A 24,618-nucleotide genomic window follows, 5' to 3' on the forward strand; every position below is an offset into this window, starting at 1 on the left:
TGGGTGGGAGGGCAAAGAGCGTTTTCTAGTGACACACACTGCTCTGGCAATTTCTGCAACTTGTGTATAGTTTTCACCTCTGAGAATTACAGTCTAAGAACTGCTGTGTTGCGTGCTCTGTGTGTAATATGCCCGTGGAGTGATGGCATCCAGTGTCTGCAGTCTTCCTTGGAAATGGTCTACTGGACTGCGGCAGCTGGGAATCGGGTGCCACAGGACAGTGGCATTGTGGTGACTAGTCCGGCATTTATAGAGGCTAGAACTGGGCTGCAGTTTCAAGATCCAAACAAAGTGAAAATTGTCAACAGCCAAGGAGCCTCAGGCTATCAGGCTGGCACCCCAGACAGCATAGATCTTACAGGGCTGACAGGAGGAACATAGCCAAAGAATATGATATCTGCCCCTCGCTGCCTCAGGGTTCTGTGGTCAGAGGGGCAACTCACCTGAGGATGAGTTCTGACCCTCTAGGTCAGGGTTCCACAGGCACACGTGGGATCACTTGGGAGAGCCCATGTCACATTCGGTGCCTTCCCAAGACAGAAGCTACCCTGGTTAACCTTACAGAGTATCTGGGTTTGTAGTTCCAGTCAACGCAGTGCATGCTGCTCTCCTGCCTGGCCAGGCTATGGAATCAACAAGTAACCACCGTATCTGAAGAGCTGGCTATGCTGGGAACTGAGCTAAAGACCCCAGGACAGAGTGGGCAGCTCTAACCCCTGCCTGCCCTGCCCCTCAGTGGGAGTGACTAACTATGGGGCTTCCAGAGAAGCCTAAGATGTACAGGGGGGTGCACCAAGGCACCGCCACTCCTTGTAACCCCTTCAGGTAGCTATGTTCTGAGTGAAAACCTAGCCAGGTCAGGGGTACCTCAGGATAATTTGGGGTTTGGTATAAATGTGTAATGGGTGGCTGCCATGAAAGCACGCTCTCCCTTCTGATTCTGACAGGGATGTAATTACATCTCGGCCCCTTTGACACCCCTCTTCTCGCTGGGGAAAGTAGAGAGACACTATCACAGAGTGCAGCAGCCAGCTAAAGCCCAGGATTCAAACCTAAAGTTTTGCTGGATATGGAAGTACACCTTTAATACCAGCACTTGGGGGGCAGGCGGATGTCTTGAGTTCGAGGTCAGCTGGGTCTACACAGTAAGCTCCATTCAGACCAGCCAAGGCTCCATCATAAGACTGTGTCTCCCAAACAAAATGAAATCCACTCGGAAGCCTTACTGACTGTATATGTGGCCCAGAGGAAGTCCCCACCCCCTGACCCCCAAAGGTGGCAGGGCCTTCAACGAAGTTGCTGCTAGGACCAAAGAAATGATGAAGATCCTGGATGCTGACAGTGCATTGGTTTCCATGGCAATGCTCCTGCTGCTGAGAACAGATGTTGGGAGAAGGGACAAGCAGTTTGGGGATCCCTTGCCTGAGATAAAGAACTAAGACCACCACCATGAGAAGACCTAAGGCTAGTAGGCTAGCCCGGGATTTCCACCACTAGGAAGGCACTATTGGAACTGCCTAGGTGCTTTCCTTCCGGGGCTGGGGCCTGGCTATGAGCAGCTGCACTGGTCTTCAGGGCTGTCCTCCATACCATACTGCAGCACACCTGCAGGGCATGCTTCATGGTCTGCCATTAACTAGCCCATTCCAGTGGAGGTGGTTTGAGCTGGCCAGTCAGAGCATGGGTGTCCTCCTACTGACCATCTGGCCATGAGCCATAGCCAAAAACCTTAAGAGGAAGAGCCCTCTCCACCATTCAGGTCCAGCCACACCCACGGCTCAGAGCAGACAGAGACCACACTGCTAGATAGCAGGCAGCTGGGCAGAGGTGGCAGGAGTGGCGGGGGCTCTCTGGTCCCTGTGTAAATGCTTGTGAGGGAGAGGGAGGTCTGGCTGGCAACACACAGGCAGCTTCTAACCCAGACTTCTTTTATTGACCTGACTCGTGTCAGGCTTGGCCAGCCGGTGGCCAGCATCTGGTACAGCAGCATGCAGATCCCTGGCTATGATTTCCTCACAGTACAAATCCGCTACTCTAATAAACCTATGGAAACACACTTTGTAGGAAAAGGAAAGTGTCTTAGCTAAGGGATCATCCAACTCCCTAGAGGGGCTGCTATAGGAGCTCAGGTTTGGTCCTTGGAAGTGTCTGTGTGGGAGGGAGCTCCCCTGCACTGAGTAACTGGTGGATCCCTGAAGTCACAGCAGCTCCGCAAGGCGGAGGCTCCGCTCGCCTGCTCTCCTCCCTACACCAGGGAAGTCAGGGGGACAGGCCCCCAAGGGGTAGCTGCACCTTAGCAACATGGAACTGGTGGAAGCTTGGGGGCTTCCACAGGGCAGTGATTTCTTAGGGGGTGGCAGCAGCAAACACCCACCCTGCCTACACCAAGACCCCGGAAAGCTCACCAGCTGGAGGCGGAGAGCTCCCATGGAGGGCCTTCAAGGTAAGGCTAGGGTGGGGGGAGCAAGAGGCACCTGCTCACTGCCATGCCTGATCCTCTCACTCTGGCAGTGAAATCTCTCTGGGTTCAGCCCTCTGGAGGGGGGTACCTCAGGTGGGGGCTGGGACTCCCGAGAGAGAGCTTGTGGGGAGGGGGAGGGCAAGGCTGAGCACCTTTTACAATAACGATCTACAAAGGAAGGAGCTAACTGAACTGAGTAGACCCCACACCCTGCCAGTGGGGACAGCACCAGCTTGCCAGACCCCACGTCTAGGAAAGAGAAGTGATGTTGGAGCGTCCTCCGGGGGGTGCCATGATCTTCTGAGCTGTACGTCTGGCAATGTGATCGTCAGCCTGAGAGCCTGGAGAAAGGACAAGTGTGATAGGAGGTTGAAGGGGAGTGGTATGGGCTCTCCTTCCATCCAAAAGGGAAGTCAGACACAGCTGGCTGCACCCATTAAACCAGGACCACAGAGCCTATCTACCTAACCTCAGGCAATGTGTATACATGGTTGGTTCTCTCCCCAAAGCCATGGCTGACTGACAGGGCAGATGGCCAGGAAGCCTGCTCATCCCTAAGGCAATGCAAATGACCAATGGCGCAAATGCCAGTGGAACTCTATAATCTGTACTGACAGGAAGGCAAAGGCAACTCTCCAGGAAGCCTGCCCTCCTTGGTCCCCGTGTGGATCTTTCTGGTGGCAGGTGCTTGCCCCGTCTTCAAGATGATCTTGCATTCTGAAAGACTGCCCCTTATCCCACATCACCAAGGGACCAGGAACTGTTATCAACTCCCAAGCAGGAAGACGAGAGAAGTAAGGTAATATGGCGATGTAGCCCCCACTCAAAGGTGGGGAAAGTAGTGGGCAGGGTCTGCCTTGGTAGGTAAGAGGGGGCCAGAGAAGCCCCTCAGCTTGTAAAAGCCAACTCTGTTGATCAACATGGCAGGTACACTCTAGTGTGTCCCCCAGTGCTAAGGATGCAGCTCAGACCCATGTCTCACACTTCCCCAGTGATTCTGGAGCTAGTGGGGCTGAGAAAGCTGTGGGTCCCCACAGAGGTGACACCTCTCTTCCCATGGACGCTGGGCATTCTGTGTGTAGTCCTGGGCTGACATGTCTTCCCAGCTTGCTTGATTCAAGGTGCAGGCTCATCTCAGCAGCACCCCAAGGGCAAAGGCTAGGACAGAAATGGGCTTCCACAGCAGGGGTGCATACCTCATTGCTCCTCACCAAGGTCAGTGGCCCCTACCCTACAGTGCCCACACTGGCCCATCCTGGAATCTGCCCTGTGTTCAAGTCTTCAGCTGTGCTTAGGACTCTCTGGGAACAGGCTGGACCTGGCAGAATAGCCTCTGACCCCATGCCCAGACCCAACTCACCAGATAGGCTGAACCCCGACTGGTGCAGGTTGCGCACAGGTGGTACTGAGATCTTGCCTGGACAGGATGCACGGGCTGGTGTGCCGCTCCCTGACTTGGCGGGTAACATCACTTCATGCACGGGCCCGTCGTACAGGCCTCGAGGCACACCATGGATCTCTGCTAGCTGTGAGGTCAAGAGAGCTGGAGTTTTAGCTAGTTGAGTTGATGAAGGGTAGTACCCAGCCTGTCCACTCTGTACCCCAACTTGGCTCTGCTCAGTAATCCCATGTTCCCCTGAAATAAAGGATCATACACAGCTTAATACACACCTTCCTCAGTGTTCTCCCTCCATATCAGTCTGCACACACACACACACACACACACACACAAGAGAGAGAGAGAGAGAGAGAGAGAACCTCTGCCACAAAATATGTGCAGAGAAGGCTATGTAAGAGCAAATCAGCCTCATCTGGAACTGGATGGAGACCCAGATCCCAACTGTGACCAGGAGGCAGCTTTGGGATGAGGTTCTGGGCCCCGGCTGGCCAGAGAAGGGTTCCTGAAACCAGAGGCATTTCCTAGGACTCCAGCATACACCAGTGACCCAAAGAGAGAAGCTGATGGGCTTCTGCTCCTGCCTAGCATCTCCCTCCAGGTTGCTGGGCCTACTTGACAGTCTGGTCTGAACCAGCCCACAAGGCTCTGACTAGATCCCATTGGCAAGGGAAAGGGGGTGCCATGACCTCTCAGGTGACAGCAACTCAGGAATGAACCGGTTTCCATCACCACATCACCTCTGCACATGGGACTAGGCCTGTCTCACACAGAACTATTCAGTACCGGCTCCTTCTAGAGTCTCAGTTCCTACTTTACCCCTCAGAGAGGGTGGGACTGGAGTACAGGTGGTGTGCTCTGGACCACATCAGCATCTTCATGGTAATGTACTGAGGGAGGTGGTTATAAGTGAGTTTATATATATATATACCACTACTACTAAGTAAGTTGGCGTTGGGCACAAGAGGTACAGGAGGAACCGGGACTGCTAAGGGCCTCCTGTTCACTTCCCCTATAATAGGCAATGATTAGTAGGCCTCAGGCAAGTGAGTCGCTTCCACTATGCCTTCCAAATCCACATCAGGCAGGAGGCAGAACTGCACACAAGAACTCACTGACTATGCACTGGGAACTCCACGCCTGCCACCCATTTGATGTCCTGTCACCTCAGGTCAGCCTCTTACCCTGTTGCGAGCCTTTATCCTCTTATAGACAAAGTCCGGGAACGTCTTCCGGGGAATGAAGCGGCCAGCCCCTGGCGTGACAAGCAGGTTTCCCTCCTCCAGCACCACTCTGCCCTGACTTATGACCACGGTGGGCACTCCTCGGCACTCCAGTCCTTCAAAGATGTTGTACTCTACATTCTAAGGAGAGGCCCACAGGTGCAGAACCCTTCAGCCCTGACCCCAAGGCTGGCCAGCACTACAGGTAACCTGCATGTGCTGTGCCAAGACTCCACCCAGAAACACTTGCAACTAAGACAGACAAGTGACACACAGAAGGAATTACCCCTCAACCAACCCAGCACTCCCCCCCCTCAGTCACGAGATTCTTATGAAGTCAAAGGAAGCAGAGTGTGTTGTGGGGAGGGGCTGAGGGTGAGGAGGACCCGTCCTTGCCTAGGCAGGTGTGGGACCCTCTGCCTCAGTCTCCTGATTTGTAGGATTGGTCGATAGACTCAGGGACATGTGCATGAGGACAGCAGACAAGACACCGACTACGTGAGGTGCTGGACAGGTCAAAGCTACCAAGAGCCGCACTGAGGGTAGACGCCTGCCGCCTATCCTGGTAACGCCCCTGGGAAGCAGGTCCAGCCAGGTCTGGCTAAGGAGGGGGGCATCCTCACCAGGTTGTGGCTCTTGGCAGAGATGACTTTTGTGGCCCTGGGGTTCCAGATGACCAGGTCAGCATCAGAGCCCACAGCCACACGCCCCTTCCTGGGGTAAAAATTGAAGATTTTGGCAGCATTTGTGCTGGTTACGGCGACAAACTCATTCTCGTCCATTTTCCCTGAAGCCTGAGAAGGAAGAGGGTCATCTGAGGGTAAGTGGGCTGCTAGATGCCATGGGATATCCCAAGTTCAGGAAGAGTTCCAGCCATGACCTCACCAGGGCAATAACCCAGTAGTACAAATGCCCACCCAGACAGGGGCACTAATGACGGTGACCAGGTAGTCTGCTCCTATGGACACAACCCCCATTTCTAGATACCTTTGTGAATACTTTGACACCAACACGAGTTGTCCCTTAAGACACTGTGAGAGTCTCCCTGGTTTGCAGGCATGGCAGAGGGAGGGACTCAAAATGGGGGTCAGGATACAGAGAAAAGAGACATGCCCTCTAAATATGTACCTGTGTACATGCCTGCCTTCCTCCCCCTCTCTCCTTCCCTCTCTCCCTCCCTCCCTTCTCCCTTCATTCCTTTTTTCCTTCCTTTTTTCCTAACAAGATTCCGCTGTATAGCTCAGACTGATGACTTTAAACTCTAAATATTCCTGCCTTAGCTTCCAGAGTGCTGGAACTACAGGCCTGCATCACTTTGCCTGGCTATAAATAAATCCCTTTTAAAAATTTATAGTTCTTCATTAACATATAACAATTACATATTTATGGTATGCAGGGTGATGGATATATCATTAATCTCCATGGTAGGGAACCCATAAGTGTGATAGTCTTGTCCTGAGGACTAGGTGTCTAGGTGCCATCACTGCTAAGCTAAGGCTTGGGAGATAAGGCTGGTGTCTCTCACACAAGCACTTCTGGTGGAGGACTCCTCCTGCAGCATGCTACTGACAGCCCTTGCCTCAACCGCATCTCCCCAGGCCTAGACTTACCACACATTTCTCCCAGACCACAGACATGCGCTCTTCTATACCGTTGATGCCCTCAGGAATCAGCGTGAAGTTATCTTTGCCAACAGCCTTCTGGGCAGTAGTGAAGGTGCAGTGTGCACTGCCTGTCACCTGGAGGTCCCCGCTGGGAACAAGCCAGGGTCAGAGAGGGCCAGGGGCTGGCCCTTTGGAACTGACCACAGCTGGGTCAGCTCCGGCTTCCTAGACACCCAGCTAAGGCTATGGAGGAGACCTAAGCTGGCACTTAGGGACAGAATGGAGAAAGTGAGCAATGTGGGAATAATGTGGAGGGCATGGACAGAATCGTGAGGGGCCAAGTGCAAGGCAGTGTAGGGATGGGGAACCCCAGCTGGGACCAGAGAGCCCAGCAGTTCCCCTGTTAGCTTTGCTGTAGAAGCCTGGGATTCCTTGGTGGGCGGGGGGGTCCTCTGGAGGAAGCGCAGGCTGGGAGACCACAGGCTGCCCCGAGCTTCGGAGGACTGAGTGCTCACCTGGACAGCAGAGAGGTGAGGTGGTCTGCAGTAGTAGGGTCCGGGTTGATGGGGGGTGAAGTGACAAAAGCCGCAGCCTTGGCCCAGTTCTTGCTCCAGTAGTGTGAGCCATCAGTGCCCAGGCTGGCAGTGATAGGTTCCCCAAAGACGACCACCCCTAAAATGAGCAAGGGTTGTGGCAGGACGCCATTAACCTGTGCCCACTATGAGCCAGAGCACAGCACAGCTCTCACACTTCTCCTGATCCTCTGCGCTCACTTCCACCGCCAGGGAAAGCGTGTCCTCTCTTCTGAGGTGCCTAGCTAGTCGCCGGCCCTGTGGGGTGGCTCTTGGGGAGGTGTGGTGGCTGAGAAACAGGTCCTTTCCATACCTACAACCTCTGCTAGAAGTCAGGCTGCTGGGCCCTCCAGCAGGGCCACAGAATAGAACTTGACTAATTAAGCCTGGCACTTCAGACTCAGAGAGGCCCTGTGCCAGATCTGTGAACTAGGCTGAGGCTGTTCCTTTAAGTGAATGGGAAAGCACCAGGCTCAGAGTTGGGTGGGGACTGTTCCAGCTGCAGAGTAGCTTCTTGGGAGAAGATGGTGAAGCTCCAGGAGGTGGTGAAGGGGAGTAATCCTCTCCCTTGAAAACACAGTGAGTTTCTGTGCCAATCTTGGGGGTAAAAACCCCACCTTGTCCCTATTTACCTCCACTTACACCTCAGGGACTCCACAGTATCAAGCAGGGTTAGAAAACGAGTTCTCATTATGAGCCCGGGTAGGGGAATGGATACTAAATCTTCCATTGTTCTTGAGCATGCTTCCTCTTTTAGTTCAGGCCTTGGTCTTATGTTCCAATCCTGGCCCTCTCCAGTGCCCTGGTGACTGCGGGGGCTTCCCTGGCCCTCTGAACTCACAGCCTTTCTGGATCTATACACAGCCTAGCCTCTGCCAACCATATGGACCCGCTAGGACGTAGGTGTCTGCCCCTAGATAGTCTGAGTGCTATGGGCACGGAGCCCCTCGGCTCTCAGGATGTGTACCCCGGCTCCTGACCCATAACAAATACGAAGGTGAGCCCTTCTATGGAATTGAGAGCCCCTCTCAGACACATACTCATAATTCTGCCCTGGGTCCCCTGGGGACGAAACCTGGTGAGTCGGTTTCCTAAGAACCCCTAGTAGACAGCTATTACTCTAACAAGGCTGGGTCCAGCCTCATCCTTCATGGGGTCACAGGGCTCCTAAACTTCCCTTGAGCCTTTATCGCTGGGGCTAACATAAGCAGGTGTCCCATGACGAGGCCTGCTTTTCCATTGGGTTTTCTCTCCTTCCTACCTGGAGGTCCTCAATTGTCAGCAGAGCTCAGGCCTGGCACTCACCCCTGCGCTTGGCTTGGGCGACCATGTCAGCTGCTCCCTTGCTCATCACCTTGGTGACGTAGAGTGGGCAGTTGGCCTGCTTGGCAATGGTGACTGCTCTGAACACAGCCTCGGCCTCTACCTGAAGATGGTGAAGGGAGAGGCCAATCAGAACGCAGTAAGCCCCGAGATTTCCTGACCAGGTAGATTCTGGGACACCCAAGATCACCTATGAGACTGTAGGCACTGGAGGCATCCCTGTTGGAGCAAAGGCCCAGCTGAGGCCTCAGTGTCTAGAATCTGGGTTGACCCACACAATTCTCAGGGCCCAAGTGCACTGCCTTCTTGCCTCAGGTAAGGGCTGCGGGGTGAGAAGTGGTTGAGATGATTCAGGTAGGCAGAGGGTCATTGCACCAAGCCCCCCAAGATGAGGAGAAAATGAGCAGAGACCGTGAAGCAGGGCCAACTTAGCACAGTGCTGGGGGGCGGGGTGGGAGGATGGTATGCTCAGCAGGGCAGACTTACCTCTTCTGGGTGGCTGAGCACATGGCCCTCAGGACCAGTGATGCCTTGCTCCAGCAGGCGCTTCTGCTCCTAAATGACCAATAGGATGCTTTGCTCCAGCCCCAAGGATCCCAAGCCCTGGATGTGAAGTACCTGGCTGACAAGCCCCGTACCTCGAGCCCAGTCCTGGGCTCCTGGACCTCCCAGAACAGAACAACCATGAAGAACCCATAGCAGAGTAGACCTGGGGAAGGCTAGCCCAAGGTGCAGGCTCTTGACAGACAGCAGTCTCTCTTACCCGATCCTGACCCTGGGTGTCATACTGCATTCTCCCAAAGGACTGACTGGATAGGGTACTTTGGTGAGCTCTGTGACCATCATGGGGGAAAAAAACCCTATGTTCTTCCTAACTCCCCAGCTGTGGTTTGGTTGTAGGAATTACAGCTCCCTAACTCACAGACTGTTTGACCTTTGACTTAACATTCCCCTCTCTCCTTAGGAATCTTGCTCCCATCCAAGGGTCACAGAGGTCACAGGTCTCATATTGTCTCCACCTAGATTTGTTTGCCCACTGGGGGCCCACATACTAGGTGTCACCTTGACCCACCCAATCAACCCTGTGGGCAGCATAGCCTCTCACACCTCCTCCACGATGTCCCCATTTTCTGCGTGCACCTGGGCCACAGCTCCCAGGTCCCGGATGAGGCTGAAGATCTCATATATCTGTGGAGACAGAGTTCCGTGCTTGTAGGGTTGTCTCTCCAGCAACAGCCCAAGACAGCCCACTTACTTGTTCCCTCTGAACCTGCTCTCACCTGACCGTCAGTACACTGGCACCTGTCCTTATATGCCATGAAGACCAGGAAGGAGTTGACACCTAGAAGAGAGGCTAGAGAGGATCAGTCACCGGGAGAGGAGCCCAGAGACGGTGGCATTCTCCCACAGAAGCTGTGCTGGCTGGCATAGCATCCTTCAGGCAAACCTCCTCCATCAAGAAGCCACGTCACATGATAGAGTTGGCTATGTCTCAGCCCTCACTGCTGCTCAACACCCCAAGCTTGGGATGCTTTGCCTACCCAGTAGGTACACGGAGATGAATATACCTACGATCACCAGCACCACCTGTCAGGCAGATCTCAACTCCCTCACGGCACAGAGCAGCGTAATCAGGCTTGCTGCCCGAGCCCCATCCTTTCTCTTTAGGAGAAGCAGCCAGGCCTGGCGTGCTGGGGGAGCGCTCTCGGTCCATCTGGCATGTCACCTGCCTACAGGTCCTGAGTCCTGCTTCACCACACCACCACTCACAGCGCATGTTCCTGACACTCTGAGAGGGGCAGGCGAGTCTCAGGGCTGGGACCTCAGACACATAGGAGGAAGGGAGGGAGGGGCTGATGGCCACAATATTGAAGTCCAATCAAGAGCAAGGGTGAGCCTTCCCAACTCCTGGGCAGAATCTGCCCAGGACTTCCCAGGACCAGGACTGATGAGGGTCCATCGGGTCCTGAAGGCAGCCCCAAGCCCACTCAGTGCAGGGCCCTATACCCTTGCTAGATAGAAATAATGTGGGGCACCTTGGAGAAAATGGGGCCATCTTGTGCCATACTCCCAGGCAATGACCTGCATGTGATGTCAATTTCTGATTAGGAGTCAATCTTGATAGCCCGAGGGAGCGCTGCAGACACCTGGTTCAGACACATGAGGCTGCAGAGACTCTTAACTGCCAACTAGAGAGCACTCCACTGCACCCAAGTGGAGGAGAGTGGATCCCTATGCTCCAAAGGACATCAGCGTGACGACTATCATTCTCTGAACACTGGAACCCGAGGAGATGGCCTTGGGTCCACAGCAGAAAGACAGCAGTGTCCCTTGTAAATATCAAGGGTTCTATAGTCAGGAAGCCCTACTCATCTGTGAGCTACAGACACCACATGGAACTCCGTGGAAGGCAGGCCTCCAGGACAATAACTCTGTTTGTCAGCCCACTAATAAACTCTGGTGTGGCTTTAGCTTTAGGACTTTGTGTAGAATGGAGCTAGTCTTTACCTACAGGTGAGTCAGTTTCAATACAGAAGTTAAGCAACCTGTTAAGAGAAAAGCCAAGTGACGGGAAAGTGGATGCATCTCTGTCATCCAAGCATCTCTCCAAACAAACAAAACCAGAGAGCCAAGGACAGCATGGTCTCTGCAGTTTCCATAGGAAGTCCAATTATGGGATGTGTTCACGGCACAGGACCTCCTTGTCCAGAGTCTTTGAAAGCAGAATTGACTTTGGATGACTCTTCTCCAACTCAATTCCTAAATCTCCACCTTGTGATCAGACTAGCAGACTGCAGCAAATCACATGGTTTCTAGAAGGGACCCCATGGTCTGCCCACAGACACTGCGACCCCCAGGTACTGCCACCCCTCACTGCTGCCCACCTTTGTCCCTGACTAGGGCCTCCAGCTCCTCTTTGGTGCTCTCGTGCCAGCGGGGAATGTCCACATGTAGGGAGTAGTCACAGCAGGCCGCACTGTCCGCTCGCTCCCGCCACTGCTCATAGGCAGCCAGCAGGCTCACACCAGCATCAGGAAACACATGGTCCACTGTTGGGGACAGCACAGTTAGCCAGCCACCACCCCCCAGTCTGGCCAAGATGTCCCACTGTTGTCTACCAGGGGGATTTGGGTTTACATTCTGGAGACCAGAGTGGGATTGGAGACAGATATAGCTGCAGGAGGTCCTGTCTTGCTACCTTCCCTTTTCCTTCCAGTCAGCCACATCCCTCCAGTCTCTCTGAGGAGAGCACCAAGAGGGGAGCCCAAGGTCAAGCCACCCCACTTCCAGCAGACCTTGGATCCCTGGGGGGAGCAGCAGTGATGGTCAGGGTTTCCAGCTGTCCACAGTGCTGGCCCTGTGGACCTGAAGGCTTCTAGAAAACTTTCTACTGAGTCAGTTTCCATGGTCTCACTGACTCTACAAGGCCCAAATAGTTCCAAATCACTCCTGTATGTGGCCACTGTGCTGGATCCTTCCTACTCTAAGGACCAAACACTGCTCACTGGTCAATCCTGGGATGTGCCGGGAGAGAACTAAGAGGGACTTCCAAACCAAACGGTGCACCTCAGGAACTAATGGCTGTCTCATCTCCGGGCCACACTCGCAATTTGTCCATCACTCAGATCACCAGCCAGGAGTGGGCTCATGGAGTCTATGCTTCAGCCTTAAGTATATCCCATTTGTGTTTCCAGAGACACCTCATGAACAGGTGGTGTCACAGAGGAGCCGCGCAAGCTCACTTGGGCTACCACATGCAGGAGCCTGTGGTGGCCACCTTGCTGCTAGCCTTCCTTCAGTCTGTGATAGTGTGAACCAAATCAGGCTGTGGATGTAGCAATGGCTGAGTGTTGTTGTGAAGTGCCCGGACCCCCTAGAACTCTACCCCCCTTGGTAGCAGTAGTGATAGTATTTACTGTGTAGCAGGTACACAAAGAAACTTGTGTGGTGAATCCTTTATCCTCTGACCTTAGAGATGAACCCTTTCCTCCTATCTTGAAGGCATATAGCATGAGTATGTGGGGCGGAATAATGAGGCCAAATACAGAGATGTGCAGAGAGAGCTCAAACATGGAAGTATAAATGTCCTGTCTCGAAAATCATAGCCTCAATTCTTGACACAGGCAAGAACGGACTGCAACCAGATTTCAAAGGCAGGGTTTGGCCACAACTCTTCTGGTCCAGAACACTGGAATTTCCAAATCCCAGTTCCTGGCCAGCTTCCAGTTCCCTAGGGGGAGTAAGTGGGCATACTTCTATTTATCCAGAGCCTATGAGCATCCTAGAACGAGCCAACGAGCCAAGGCAACTGGCCCAGAAAGAGATGTGGAAATGGCCAGGGTGTGCCCAGCATGTTTTAGATGGAGGCATACAGAGAGACAGAACTGAGAAAAACCACCTCGTGCAATAAAGAGATGGGCCATGACTGTCCCAGCATCTACAGAAACCCGGCCTCATACTAAGTGTTGTGATAACACAAGATACACACGGAAGCTGGAGCCATTGTGTTATTCAAGGCTTTGTGACTATCTGGCAAGCGGCCTGCACACTCACGTATCATCGTGGTCCCGCCCGCGAGGGCCGCCTTGGTGCCCTGGCAGAAATCATCAGCTGGGGTCATGCCCAGCACAGGCATCTGCAGCCGGGTGTGAACATCAATCCCCCCAGGCAGTACCATCAGGCCATGAGCATCGATGGTTTTGATGCCCCCAGGGACAATGAGATTTTCTCCAATTTGTCTGAAAGCAACAAAAAGAGTCATCACTGTTCATACAGAGCTGTAGTTAGAACTCAAACAAGCTCCACGGCAGTGGCTTTAAGAAGTCAGGGTTTGGAATCTTGCCTATGAGAAAAAGGCAGGCCAGATGGCTACCTGTCTGCCCAGATGCCAGAGAATAAAACTCACGCTAGCTCGGGAGAGCAGTGCAGAGGGCCCAGTGCTGTGCCAAGATGGCTTCCTCCTGCCCTCCACTGGAGCCCCTGGACTGACCAGTGCTAGAGCTCCTCTGCACATAAAGCAGAGAAGTGAGCAACTCAGTATTTACCGTTCATCTCCAGGAGCCCAGGCGTGTACGAAAGGCTGTGATAACAAAGATACACGGACGCTGGACCCGTTGTGTTTCTCAAGGTCTTATGATTATCCAGCCAGACTATCTCATCCCAAGGACTGTTCCCAGGGACAGGGTTTTGGCAAGGGGGAGGTATCTGCATGCTTTCCATCCCAAAGCAGACACTTGAGTACCAGGTAACCAACATTAACACGTACGCAGATCTACAAATACCTCTAGGTAGAGACTTACTTAATCAGACCATCTTCCACATACAGATCAGCATGAAAGGACTGGTCATCATTCACAATCTTCCCACCTTTGATGAGAAGACGGTCGCTCTGCGAGGGAGACAAAACAATGGGCGCTAAAGGAGATGCCTTAGACTGAAATGTTTTGACGCATTTTATAAGCCACAAGAACCAGCTCAAAGGTGTGTCGATAGTACTCCAGAGCAGGGTCCTCAGAACAGGGTCTGACACAGCCGTGGCACTAACTGTTCTGCAGGTGCTGAAGGCCAGGGGCTAATGAGAATGCCAGAGCAAAGCTGTGTTGGCGAAAGTATGGTGGGCGAAGCCGCTGCTACGTTCGGACCTTCCTTTTGACCATCACAGGGGAAAATAAAGAATCTGGCCTGAGGGAAGGGCTGGCGACCTCCCAGTTCTGAATAAGTACCCGGATGCTCCTCTTCCATCTGATTTGACAAAGGTAGATGGGCAACAACAGAACTGGGCTGTTCCACCAGAATGCTGCAGGCCCATGATGGGGCTAGGAGCCAGACATCTTAGCCTTGAGTCCAGAGGTTACAGCCTTGGTATAGATAGATGGAGGCAACACGACTCTACCAAGGCACAGGCCATAGAACTATGAGAGGAATCCAGGCTGCCTCCTTGAGTACCGCCAGGCTTCTCTGGGGAACTAGTACTGGAGACCAGTATGGTGAGGCAGAAGTAAAGGATTGTTCCAGGCTAGGAAGTGGCTATACAAATGTCCTGAGGCAGGAAAGAGCTTGGATTGGGCTACAGTAAATGGGGGAAGCAGGAGGAAGACCAGGCGTTAGAGTTGGGCTTACAGGTTGAGATATACAGGTTTCAGAGTCCAAGGGATGCCACTGGGGCCAGGAGCATTTGATTAGCATTTGATTAGCAATTGATACAGAGATGACCTGGGTTGTCGGAAAGAAATCCAGTTGTGATATGGAAAAGAGAAGCAAGATGGCTGCTTGAATGGCTTCCTATGTTGTTCAGGGAAGCTGAGAGGCATGGTCATTGTTACTGACATGTGCATGATGGGCAGAACTGTCAGAAAGCCCATGCACATGAAGAATGGGGTGGGAGGATCAGGTGGCTACAGGCTCTGATGCAGTGTGAAGACACCCAAATGGGCGAAGAAAGGGTTTGTGGGTAAGACAAGCTCCTTGTGGGATAACCTCAGCAAAATAGAGGTTGAGAATCAAACTGATTGGTTCCAATGCTTAGGATCCATAGGACAGACACTTCGAAAACCAACCCGGAGGGAGGAGTCAGGCTGAAAGGGGAACTTGGAAATGGAACTCTTGCACGGACCTCAGAGTCAGTGACCTAGCTTTGGTGGCAAACAGTGAGGACACACAAGGAATGGAGGGGCAGATGCAGAAAAAAAAACCTGCGGCTGCCCCTTTCCTACCATTCCTACCCATTATGAGCCCCAACTCTTCCTGTGAACTAGTCAGGGAACCCATTATGAGCCCCAACTCTTCCAGGGAAGCCACTCCGCATCAAACAAGGAAACCTGGCCACATGCCCCAAATTCCTGTGGCCTATGTGGCAGCCAAGTCAGACCTCCAGGCCAGCTTCATCTCTGTTATACGCCAGCCTGAGGCCAGGAGAACCAGCTGAGAGGGTGCCAGGCAGAGCCTTATCGGCCTACAAGGACAACAGGGAGCCCTTTGTATCCTTCGCTGTTTTGACCAACTGCCGAGTGTTGGGCTGAATTCTCAGGACTCTCCTGTTCTGTCATTACCACCCAGTCTTCCAAAAGCCTGGCCACTAAGCTCCAGTCTACACCACCCAGCCCTCTGCCTGCTATATAACGGTTGGGGGAAAAACATGAAAACAATGACTTGTAAACATTTTGTGAAAGCCACATTACATCATCTACAGATGAAGTTCATAGGTTCATTCAGGTCCTTCATGACATCACCCTGCCCAGGATGATGTCCTGCTCAGGCAGGACAGACATGGTGTGGCCCACAAAGCTGAATGGACTTACCATTGGCCCACTGTGGAAGTAGCTTGTTGACTCTACCTAGTGCTCACTGACTACCCTCATGAAGCCTTAGTATCCACATGGAGCCTACTACAGCCACCCACTTTGCAGGGCTGGCACTCTGGACCACACCCCTCGCCTTCCTCTCTCAGCCTAGCCATCCTCAGAAAATCCTAGGAAAACTCAGCCCTTAGGAGGAATCTCTGAGCCAGAAATCTTGAGTTCTGGGGTCCTTATTTAGGCTCCGGTTTTCAGGCGCCAGAAATTGCATTCTGGGATCCCCTCGATTTGGGGGAGCAAGCAATGCTGTGATATATGCCATCTAGTTGAATGGGAGTTCCAGTAAGCGCTCTCCTTTTTTCATGCACACTGCTTGGCTAGGCAGGAGACTGCTACCACCATCTCTACCCACTGCCAGCTGGCTGATGGGACTTTTTCTTCAGGCCTGGACCCCTAGGAACAGTAGGCAGTCAAGAGTCAGGAAATACTTTTGGTCCCTCTGATAGAAGAGGACTCCCCCCAAAGAAGACTAGGGAGCTGACCTCCCCAACAGCCTGATTAGACTCCAGAGCTCTTATGATTAGAACAAGTCTAGAGCTTTTTAAAGACCTCCTGGAGGCTGCGACCTGGTCCAGCTGATCCTAGGAGCCCTCCTTTCTTCCCCCAGGCTTCCGGCTGCCCCAGTGGGAAGGCTTTGTTTTCTGGCCAACAGGGTGGACACGCTGACCTCCTACTTTCTGCTTGTCTGTGTTGGGGAGGTCTGTTCTAAAAGGAGGCTCTGTAGGGATATTGGTTTCAGTGGTCAGTTAGTACTCACCTCTCCACGGAGTCTCCGAACCTGGCTTCTGTCAGGGGCTTGGGGCCTCCAGGGACACCAGATCTAGTAGCCAGGGCTAAATCGCTTTGTCTCGGACAAAGCGCTAGAGACACACACGAAAGCAGCGCGCCCAGGGGGTAGGCGGCCACAGGCTGCTCTGGGAACTGCTTCGGACGTCCGGTCTGAGTGCCTTGAGGCCCCAGGGCCGACAAAGGTTGTGTCTGCCCGGCATCCTGAAGACAGTGCTCCAGGCAATGTCCACTGGAACCCCATCGGCCCCACGCCAGACCCAGCAGGAGGTCGGCCACCTATGCTCTGGCTAACAGGCCGCTCGCGCACCCGGCCTCTCCAAGCGGATCACCCGACTCCGGAGAGCTGGCGGGGCCGCGGGCCTGTGCGCCGACTGCGCAATGGGTTCCGCGCGGCCTGGAGAGCTCTCTCCACTGCTGGCCGGCGCGCGAAGGAGAGGGCGGAAAAGACTGGCGCCGGGCTGCGGACTGGAGCAAGTGTGGGACTCAGCACAGGGCCGGTAGGGTCGTCCGTTGAGCGTGCAAGCCAAGCCACTCCCGCCGTGGGCAAGGGGCGCAGACGCAGCGGGGGCGGGGGCCCGACTCACCGTTATCCGGGGAATGCTCTTCTTGCCTTGGAAGGACATCCTGATCCACGGGCAGGCTGGGTGTCCTCCTCGGTAGGGGCTTCGCGGGCGTGGACGCGCCGGCGGGGACACGCGCGGAGCTTAGGAAGCCCGAGAGTGAGCTAGCCCGGCTCCGGGCTCCGATTAGCTTATTTGCATCAACGCCCCGCCCACCGACCTTAATTTGCATCCGGGCCCCTCCCCCCTGCTCCCGTTTCTGCTTGCTTGCTCAAAATCTTTCCCATCCCCTTTTCTCTTTCCTCCCTCTCTCCCACCCTTTCCCACGAGCACCCTGGAGGTCACAGATTGAGACCACTGCACCCCGGTCTGCCTGCGCTGAGTGGAGATGGGTTACGACCTGTCAGGACCAACATGTATGAAGTTGCAGTCAGGAAGGACAGGAGAAGAGGTGCCTATTCAGCCTGGCCCCTCCTAGCCTTGGTCTGTGGTGGCCCAAGGTACTCCAGGCTCCAGGGTTCAAACCTAATTCTCACATCTGGGTGGAGGAGCTGCAGGAACCAGAATCTAGCCTAGCATCTCTGGCAAAATCCATATGTATTCAAGGAATGGTTCCGATAACCTGGTGTGACCGCGGAACTAGGGAGGGGTGATGCCCAGGCCAGACTGTTCCTTGGCAGGTCACACCAGTCTTGGGTCAGAGGGGGAGGACAAGTTGAAGTGGCAGAGAGAAACAGCCAAGCCAGAAATAAAAGGGTTGGAGTGGGCACTGCCAGGGGAGACTGAGGTAGACTGAGGTTCCACCTAGAGAAATCTAGGCGGAATGGACAGCTCACTCCTGGTCTCAGGGCTACCTACATGTGCCAAGCCTGAGTCCTGCTCCCTTTACCAGCTGAGGTCCATGTTGGGCAGCCCCCAGGGACAGGTTGCATTGGCTTGGCTCTTTGGGAGCCCTGTGGTTCCTGGTGTAGCTTGCCAACCTGAGGACCTCTCCATCTGACAGGTGGTGCATCCACTGAGAGCTCTTATTTTCCAAGACATCCTCCACACAGCAGAAGAAAACTCCAAGCTTAAGCCCTGCCAGAGGTCTCGTAGACAGGTAGGGCCGGCCAGCATGGTGGGAGTGGGACATTTGCAGCCAGGTGACCCCAACCCCTAGCATGAACTCTGCAGGTGGAATTTGGCGGCACTGCAGCCTCTTGGCCTCCCTCCCCCTTGGAGCCCACACAAGGTTCTGAACTGATGCTGTCCATAAAGAGGGTGCTGAAAGCGTTGGGTCAGGCCAGAGGCACCAACTGTCCTAAAGAACCCCTGGTGACTTGCCCTCAGGACACAACTTCTGTCTGACCCTCCGAAGGCAGGGTAAGAGTTGTGAAGCTGTTGTCTACTCCAGGTGCAATGGGACCATCCGTGCTAGGCCATGACGTAAGAAGAGGGTCTAAGGACCAGCAAGGAGAGCCTACTCTAAAGCCGAGGTTAAGAATTCGGGACATGTCAGAGGTGCTTTCAGACACACCCCTTAACCCCAGCAAGTCAGGGGACATTCATTGTCATCATTGTGAAATCTACAGTGATGGTAGGATTTTAAACAAAGGACCCCGCCTTCACATCGTCCACCCAGCCAGGCCTTTAGAACATGCTCCTGGACAATGAGTTGCTGTGACACTCTGCTGGGGCATGGGCTTGGCAGTGAGCCTAGACCATTGCCTTTCTTCTCACCTGCCCTGGACTCCTCCTCCCTCAAGTGCACCTGTAAAACTTCAGCTCCTCAACCGTATGAGAGCTTCTGCAATGGATATAGCCAACTGTTCTTACTAAGGTGCCAACGTTTTTTTTTTTTTCCTTTCCTAAGCTACTTGAATTCTTCTCTATTTACATACTGGATGAAGTCACTGAAAGAGACCTTCCAGGTAGCCATCTTCAGCTAGTGACTGCCAGAGGCTTTTGACTGAAGGGCTGTCCTTCCAATGGTTTTTAAATGCCTCTGGATAAGGCTGCAGGTAAGGTGTGGGCTTCCCTCCCCAGTGGGCACAAGATCCAAATGTTGAAGGCAAGAAAGGCTAAGACAGATAATAAATTCACACTTTAATAACACTCAAGAAGACACCTTGAACTAGGTAGGATTTAAAACAAGTTTATTAAAACTGTACAATATTTTACAAATAAGTAAAAATTCTCTGGTATATATTATAGGAACCACAATACAAAAATATGTGTAAAATTTATAATTGACCACGATACAAACCTAGTTTAAGCCTGGGAATACTGTTTAGCACTGAACAGAAAGGTCACGTGTTGAGAGGGGGGCATGTTAAGGATTGCTTCATCAGACACAAATACTGCCTGGCACTTTGCCATGAGAAGCCAAGTTCTGCTCCTTTTTGCATAAGTTTACAGTAAAGCTTTTTAGAAAAGATAACAATAAATATATGCTTTGATACATATATTCACAATATGATTTTCCTGAGCCTAAACTTAGATCCATCACCGTGTTTTAACACACAACCCACCTTCAGGGTTCAAAGACGGAGTGATGGCAGGAGCTGATCAGCTCTCAGTGTGCCTCAGAGCCACGCTCCACCCTCCCTCCTGACTCCTGGTCAGTGTTCACAAGCTGCATAAGGCACTCAGGTTTCCTGAAGGCTACAGAGTCTGCAAGGGCAAAGACTTCCTTCACAGCCATAGGCCTTCAGCAACAGAACGCTAGACCATGGAAACAAAGTAGACACCACACGGCTGCTCACAAAGGACTCTGCAGTTTACGTGGATTTCTAGTTTAGACAAACGAAAATGCTTATGCTGTCCCGTGTCGTGCACACAGAGTGAGCGGGCTGACAACTTCATGCAATATGAAGCAGAGGCCCGTACCTCAGTGGCACAGTTGGAGTCCCTGGGGGGCGGTGTCAGGGTCCCTCTTCTTGCTTCACCAGGGCAGTGCCATGACACACGGATGCCCTGTTTTAGGAGATAGCAGCAGGAGCTCAAACGTGGGAGGGAATCCTGTCCAACCCAGCATTTGGGACAAAAGATTCAGTCTTGGATTTAGAAAATGCACCTTACTTTTGAAGTGCTTGAGCTCATCAGGTGCTCATTGGCAGCAAGAATTGGTGACAGAGGCTCACATTCACTCCCCTACCCACATCCCCACCCCGACTACAGATCCTACTTTGGGATCAGGTGACAAGAAGGTGCTTATGACATATGAATTAAAATGATGAGATCTAAAGAGAGGAACAGCCTTCCAGGTAAGCATGTGCTTTTGGGAATACAGCTGGGTGAAAATGTAGTTTGGCTTGTGGGATTTTATCTAACATTCACTGAGCCATTTTCCTTTCTATGTACATATACTTTACACATAAACAGTAACGACTTAATGAGCATTGGTACTTATTTACATGCTTCTCTTCCTTATATTGCCTTTCTTAAAAGCAACAAAGTTCTGTAATTTAGAGTGTCAGTGGGTATTATGAAGTATTCCAGACACGCACATGACATGCAGACCCATGATCAGACAGAACTGAAGGGGTGTGAGGTGGGGGTGAGTTTCCAGTCCAGCTCTTTGTTCCAAATGAGCTACTGATCTCTTGCAAGTTCACCTGGAGCTGGGCCAGGAGTGCTGGTGGGCAGGGAGCAGCATAGACCTGACACAGCCTTGAGATGCCTGCATTGTAAAGTCCCTCGGTCACTGATGCAGTGGTTTCTCTCACCTACCGATCTGTGGCAGCATTGCTGATACAGCCTATTGCTGCCATTCAGTGATGGGTACAGCAAATGGGCCAACGGAAGGAAGTCATCTAAATAAGACGAGACCATGCATTAAGAACTGAACATTTCAGACCAAACCCAACATCAGGCTCAGCTAGAGAAGCGATGACTGGGCAAGAATGGCCAATAGGAAGGACCAAGAGCACTTAGTGCATTTCCCAGCAGAGATCCCGGAGCCACTTAAGGAAAAGGCCCATGTGTCCAATCATGTAAGCTTTTCTCTGATTTTGACCTAGGGGTCCATAACTACTTGGTCATCTGCACCACAGTGGAACATTTTTTTCCTGACCCAAATATAAAATGAACCTAATACTTTCAGACAGCACTCTCATTTCTTCCTCCTGGCGACTGAGCTCCATAATATATGGTGCTGGATGCAATGATCACACCTGACTGCATATCTGACTATCCGGTGTGACAGCTTCTAGGTGCTTTGAAAGGGCTCTAGTCCGGGCACTGACTTTCGTTGAGCAAGCACACACATGAACACACATGCACACACATGCCCTCCTGACTTCAGCACAGAAGTTGACTATCTTAGACTAGCAGGGATGTGGTGAGGACAGAAGAGCCTCCTCCAACCAGGATGCAGTCTGGTCCATACGAGGGAAGGCTTTCCTGGATGCTGGATGTACCATCTAGCACAATGGAAACCTCATTTCAACATCCTCAAGGCTGCACTGTTTTCTTTCTGAAAAAGGGAATAGAAACAAGGGCTTTAGTGTAACATACTCTACACACACAATACATGCACACACACACACACACACACACACACACACACACAGACAGACACCAGGAGTGTTCACAATGTGGAGACACAAAGGGCAGAGTCAGGAGGAACACCGAGCATGAGGGCTACATCCAGACGGGCTCTTCATGCAGGCAACAGCATCCTATTCTGGAGGTGCTGGCTTTGGGGATCCTGCACCAATGGCACATATGGAGCCACATATAAGCAGACACCCTCCAAGGAGACTGCACCACACATGTTAGTCTACACTCCTCATCGTAGAGTCTATCGGAACCTTCCTCGATTGTCCCTAGAGACTGCCAGTTTCTCCTCAACTTGCTCTTCTTCTCTGAGCTTAAAAAATGGGGGGAGGGGCTTCTGCTAGCTTCTAACATTCTCTTATTACCTTAAAACTTTTTAATGTTTCTAGACACCAAAGGAGCTGCTAAAGTTCCTTTCAAGCTGATCAGCACCAATGTGGTTGGTGGGGAAGACCCAAGACCACAGATGCTAACATCTACCTCAGAGGATATCACCTTACAGAGTAAAAACTTAGGAGCTGCAAAATGGCTCAGTGGTTCCAAGTACTGGCCGCTCTACCAGAAAACCTAGATTTGATTCCTAGAACTGCCCCCCCAGGAATGTGATGCCAGTTCCACGGTATCCCACGCCCTCTTCTGGCCTTCGCTGGCACAGCATGCACATTCTTCACAGATAAACAAGCAGATGTACACACATACACATAAAAAATTAAAATAGTAAAGGTTAAAGAATTTTAAAGAATTAAAATAAGCAGTCACATTATGTATATGCTAACTACTGCACACATTTAGTCAGAATCCCATGCTGTCATTATAATAACATATTACTCTCTGCCTTCAACCGGATTCACTTCTAGATAAGTTGTCACAGAACCATCTAATTTTAGAACATTAAAATGGGGGAAGGAGACTATTTCAATTCTAGGCCTTTTATTTTTAAGGCAGAAAGTCAAAGCTCCAAGGGGGAAAAGGGAGAATGCCCAGGCAACACTTGAGGCCTGAGGCTCTGATGGTCTACACTCTAAGCTTCCCACCCAAGGCCCTTACCACACACCCTTCAGCCCTTACCACACACCCATCAGACCTTACTTCACACCCATCAGCCCTTACCTCACACCCATCAGCCCTTACCTCACACCCTTCAGCCCTTACCTCACACCCTTCAGCCCTTACCTCACACCCATCAGCCCTTACCTCACATCCATCAGCCCTCCTACCCCATGTACTGACTCTATGAATTATGTGATCAACTGTCCAGGGTATGAACTACACACATGACAAGTAGAAGCAAAATCTATTGAAAATAATTTGCAGAACCCTAAAATAGCTACGCCCTAAGTTGAAGGGAGACAAGGGCATCCGATTGCCTGGGGCGGTCCTCTCTGTCACTCTTCTAAGCCAGCAGCTTCCTTGCTTTGCTCACACACTTTCTTCAGTGCCACTGTGTGCAGGTGGGTGGCGCTCTGCCTCCATCTGTGATTGCATGTGTAGGTACATGCATGCTAACAGACACACACACACACACACTTTCTGTCCTCACCCATGACCATGTGCCTTACACTGGCACACTAAACATACATGTACATTTGTGCATATCTGTATACAGTAGAACACACACATGCATACAAAACATTCATATAAATACACAGGCATATCATGTACATCCATATACACATGCACAGTTTCTAGAATGACTGCCTTTCTCTCACCCATGACTGTACCACACACAATGTATGCATACCTACATCCATATAATGTGCATATTGTGTAAACACACACATATACTCAGGGACATCATTTTGGCCCTATGGTTCTCGTCCTACAAAATCCCTTCTTCCCCACCCCCAAGTCCAAGACTCTGAAAACATATTCTCCCTCCATTTATCCCCTTTCTGGCCACTAGTTCAGTTTCAGGTCAAGTTTTTGATCAGACTGGAGCCATGCTGGGCACAGGGTAAGCCAGAGTGGAACCGTCTTGAGTGCTTGGTCTTGTGTCCCATGAGGATCCTCAATGTCCTGTGCAACTGCTTTACTGGTGCTAGCTCAGACCTCCAAACCTCACTCACGGGTGCCTCTGTAGTCGGGAAGCCTGAAGTTACTCCCCTGCCCACAACCTGGAGTTAGGAAAACAACTTCTGAAACAAGACTCTACCTGCTTGGACCACACAAAGGATCAGACTACAGCAGGCCTGCCTTCCCAGGTCTGAGACTTCGTGGACTGGGGTGGGGTACCCAACCAATCAAACCCCTCAAAAGCCTGGAACTATGCATCTTAAGGGGACTTTCTCCAGCAGAAGTGCTGCACAGATGCACTTTTGTTTCCCTTCTGTGGAGAGTGTACGCCACAGACACCTCAAAAGAAAAGAAGAACACAGAAAGCTGCTCAGGACCCTACGACCTGGCCTGTGTATCACACTCTCTTGTGTTGGTGGAGCCGTGGAGCTGATGACAAAGCTGTGATAACTCAGCCACTCCTGTGACTCCTAGTGAGATGCTCAGCATGGAGGGACCTTGGCAACCCTGGAATTCTCTATTTCCTTGGCCACTTGGGAGTGGATCAGATAGAACATGGTCCTTAGCCATCATTAGCATAGTCATTTGCCCTTTCAAGTGTTTCTCTGGGTGTGTCAGCGGCCAGACTGAGGACTCCATGGTAAGGAATGAGGCTCAGATGGCTGCTTGTCTCCTCAAGAGCTCACAGTTCAAAGACAAGCGACAGGATAGGAACTGAGTGAGTAGCATGTAGAGGAGGTACTGGGTACAGAGGGGGGGAATCTCCTGCCAGCTCCAAGCTGC

At 52.1% G+C, this 24,618-nt stretch overlaps 1 protein-coding gene across 1 annotated transcript; it reads right to left on the bottom strand.

Moving 5' to 3' along the window:
* Positions 1–1,933: 1,933 nt before the first annotated feature.
* Dpysl4 (dihydropyrimidinase like 4) lies at positions 1,934–17,446 on the bottom strand. Its single transcript, XM_052196322.1, has 14 exons — positions 17,308–17,446; positions 13,880–13,968; positions 13,134–13,318; positions 11,465–11,629; positions 9,860–9,921; positions 9,687–9,767; positions 9,066–9,134; positions 8,562–8,682; positions 7,200–7,356; positions 6,691–6,832; positions 5,704–5,874; positions 5,042–5,221; positions 3,822–3,987; positions 1,934–2,802 (listed from the first exon to the last, which is right to left on the bottom strand). Exons 1-14 carry the CDS (start codon positions 17,344–17,346, stop codon positions 2,711–2,713), a joined length of 1,719 nt encoding a protein of 572 aa, XP_052052282.1. The 5' UTR covers positions 17,347–17,446; the 3' UTR covers positions 1,934–2,710.
* Positions 17,447–24,618: the final 7,172 nt, after the last annotated feature.

Source organism: Apodemus sylvaticus, chromosome 1, assembly GCF_947179515.1.
Source record: "Apodemus sylvaticus chromosome 1, mApoSyl1.1, whole genome shotgun sequence".
NCBI lineage: Eukaryota > Metazoa > Chordata > Mammalia > Rodentia > Muridae > Apodemus > Apodemus sylvaticus.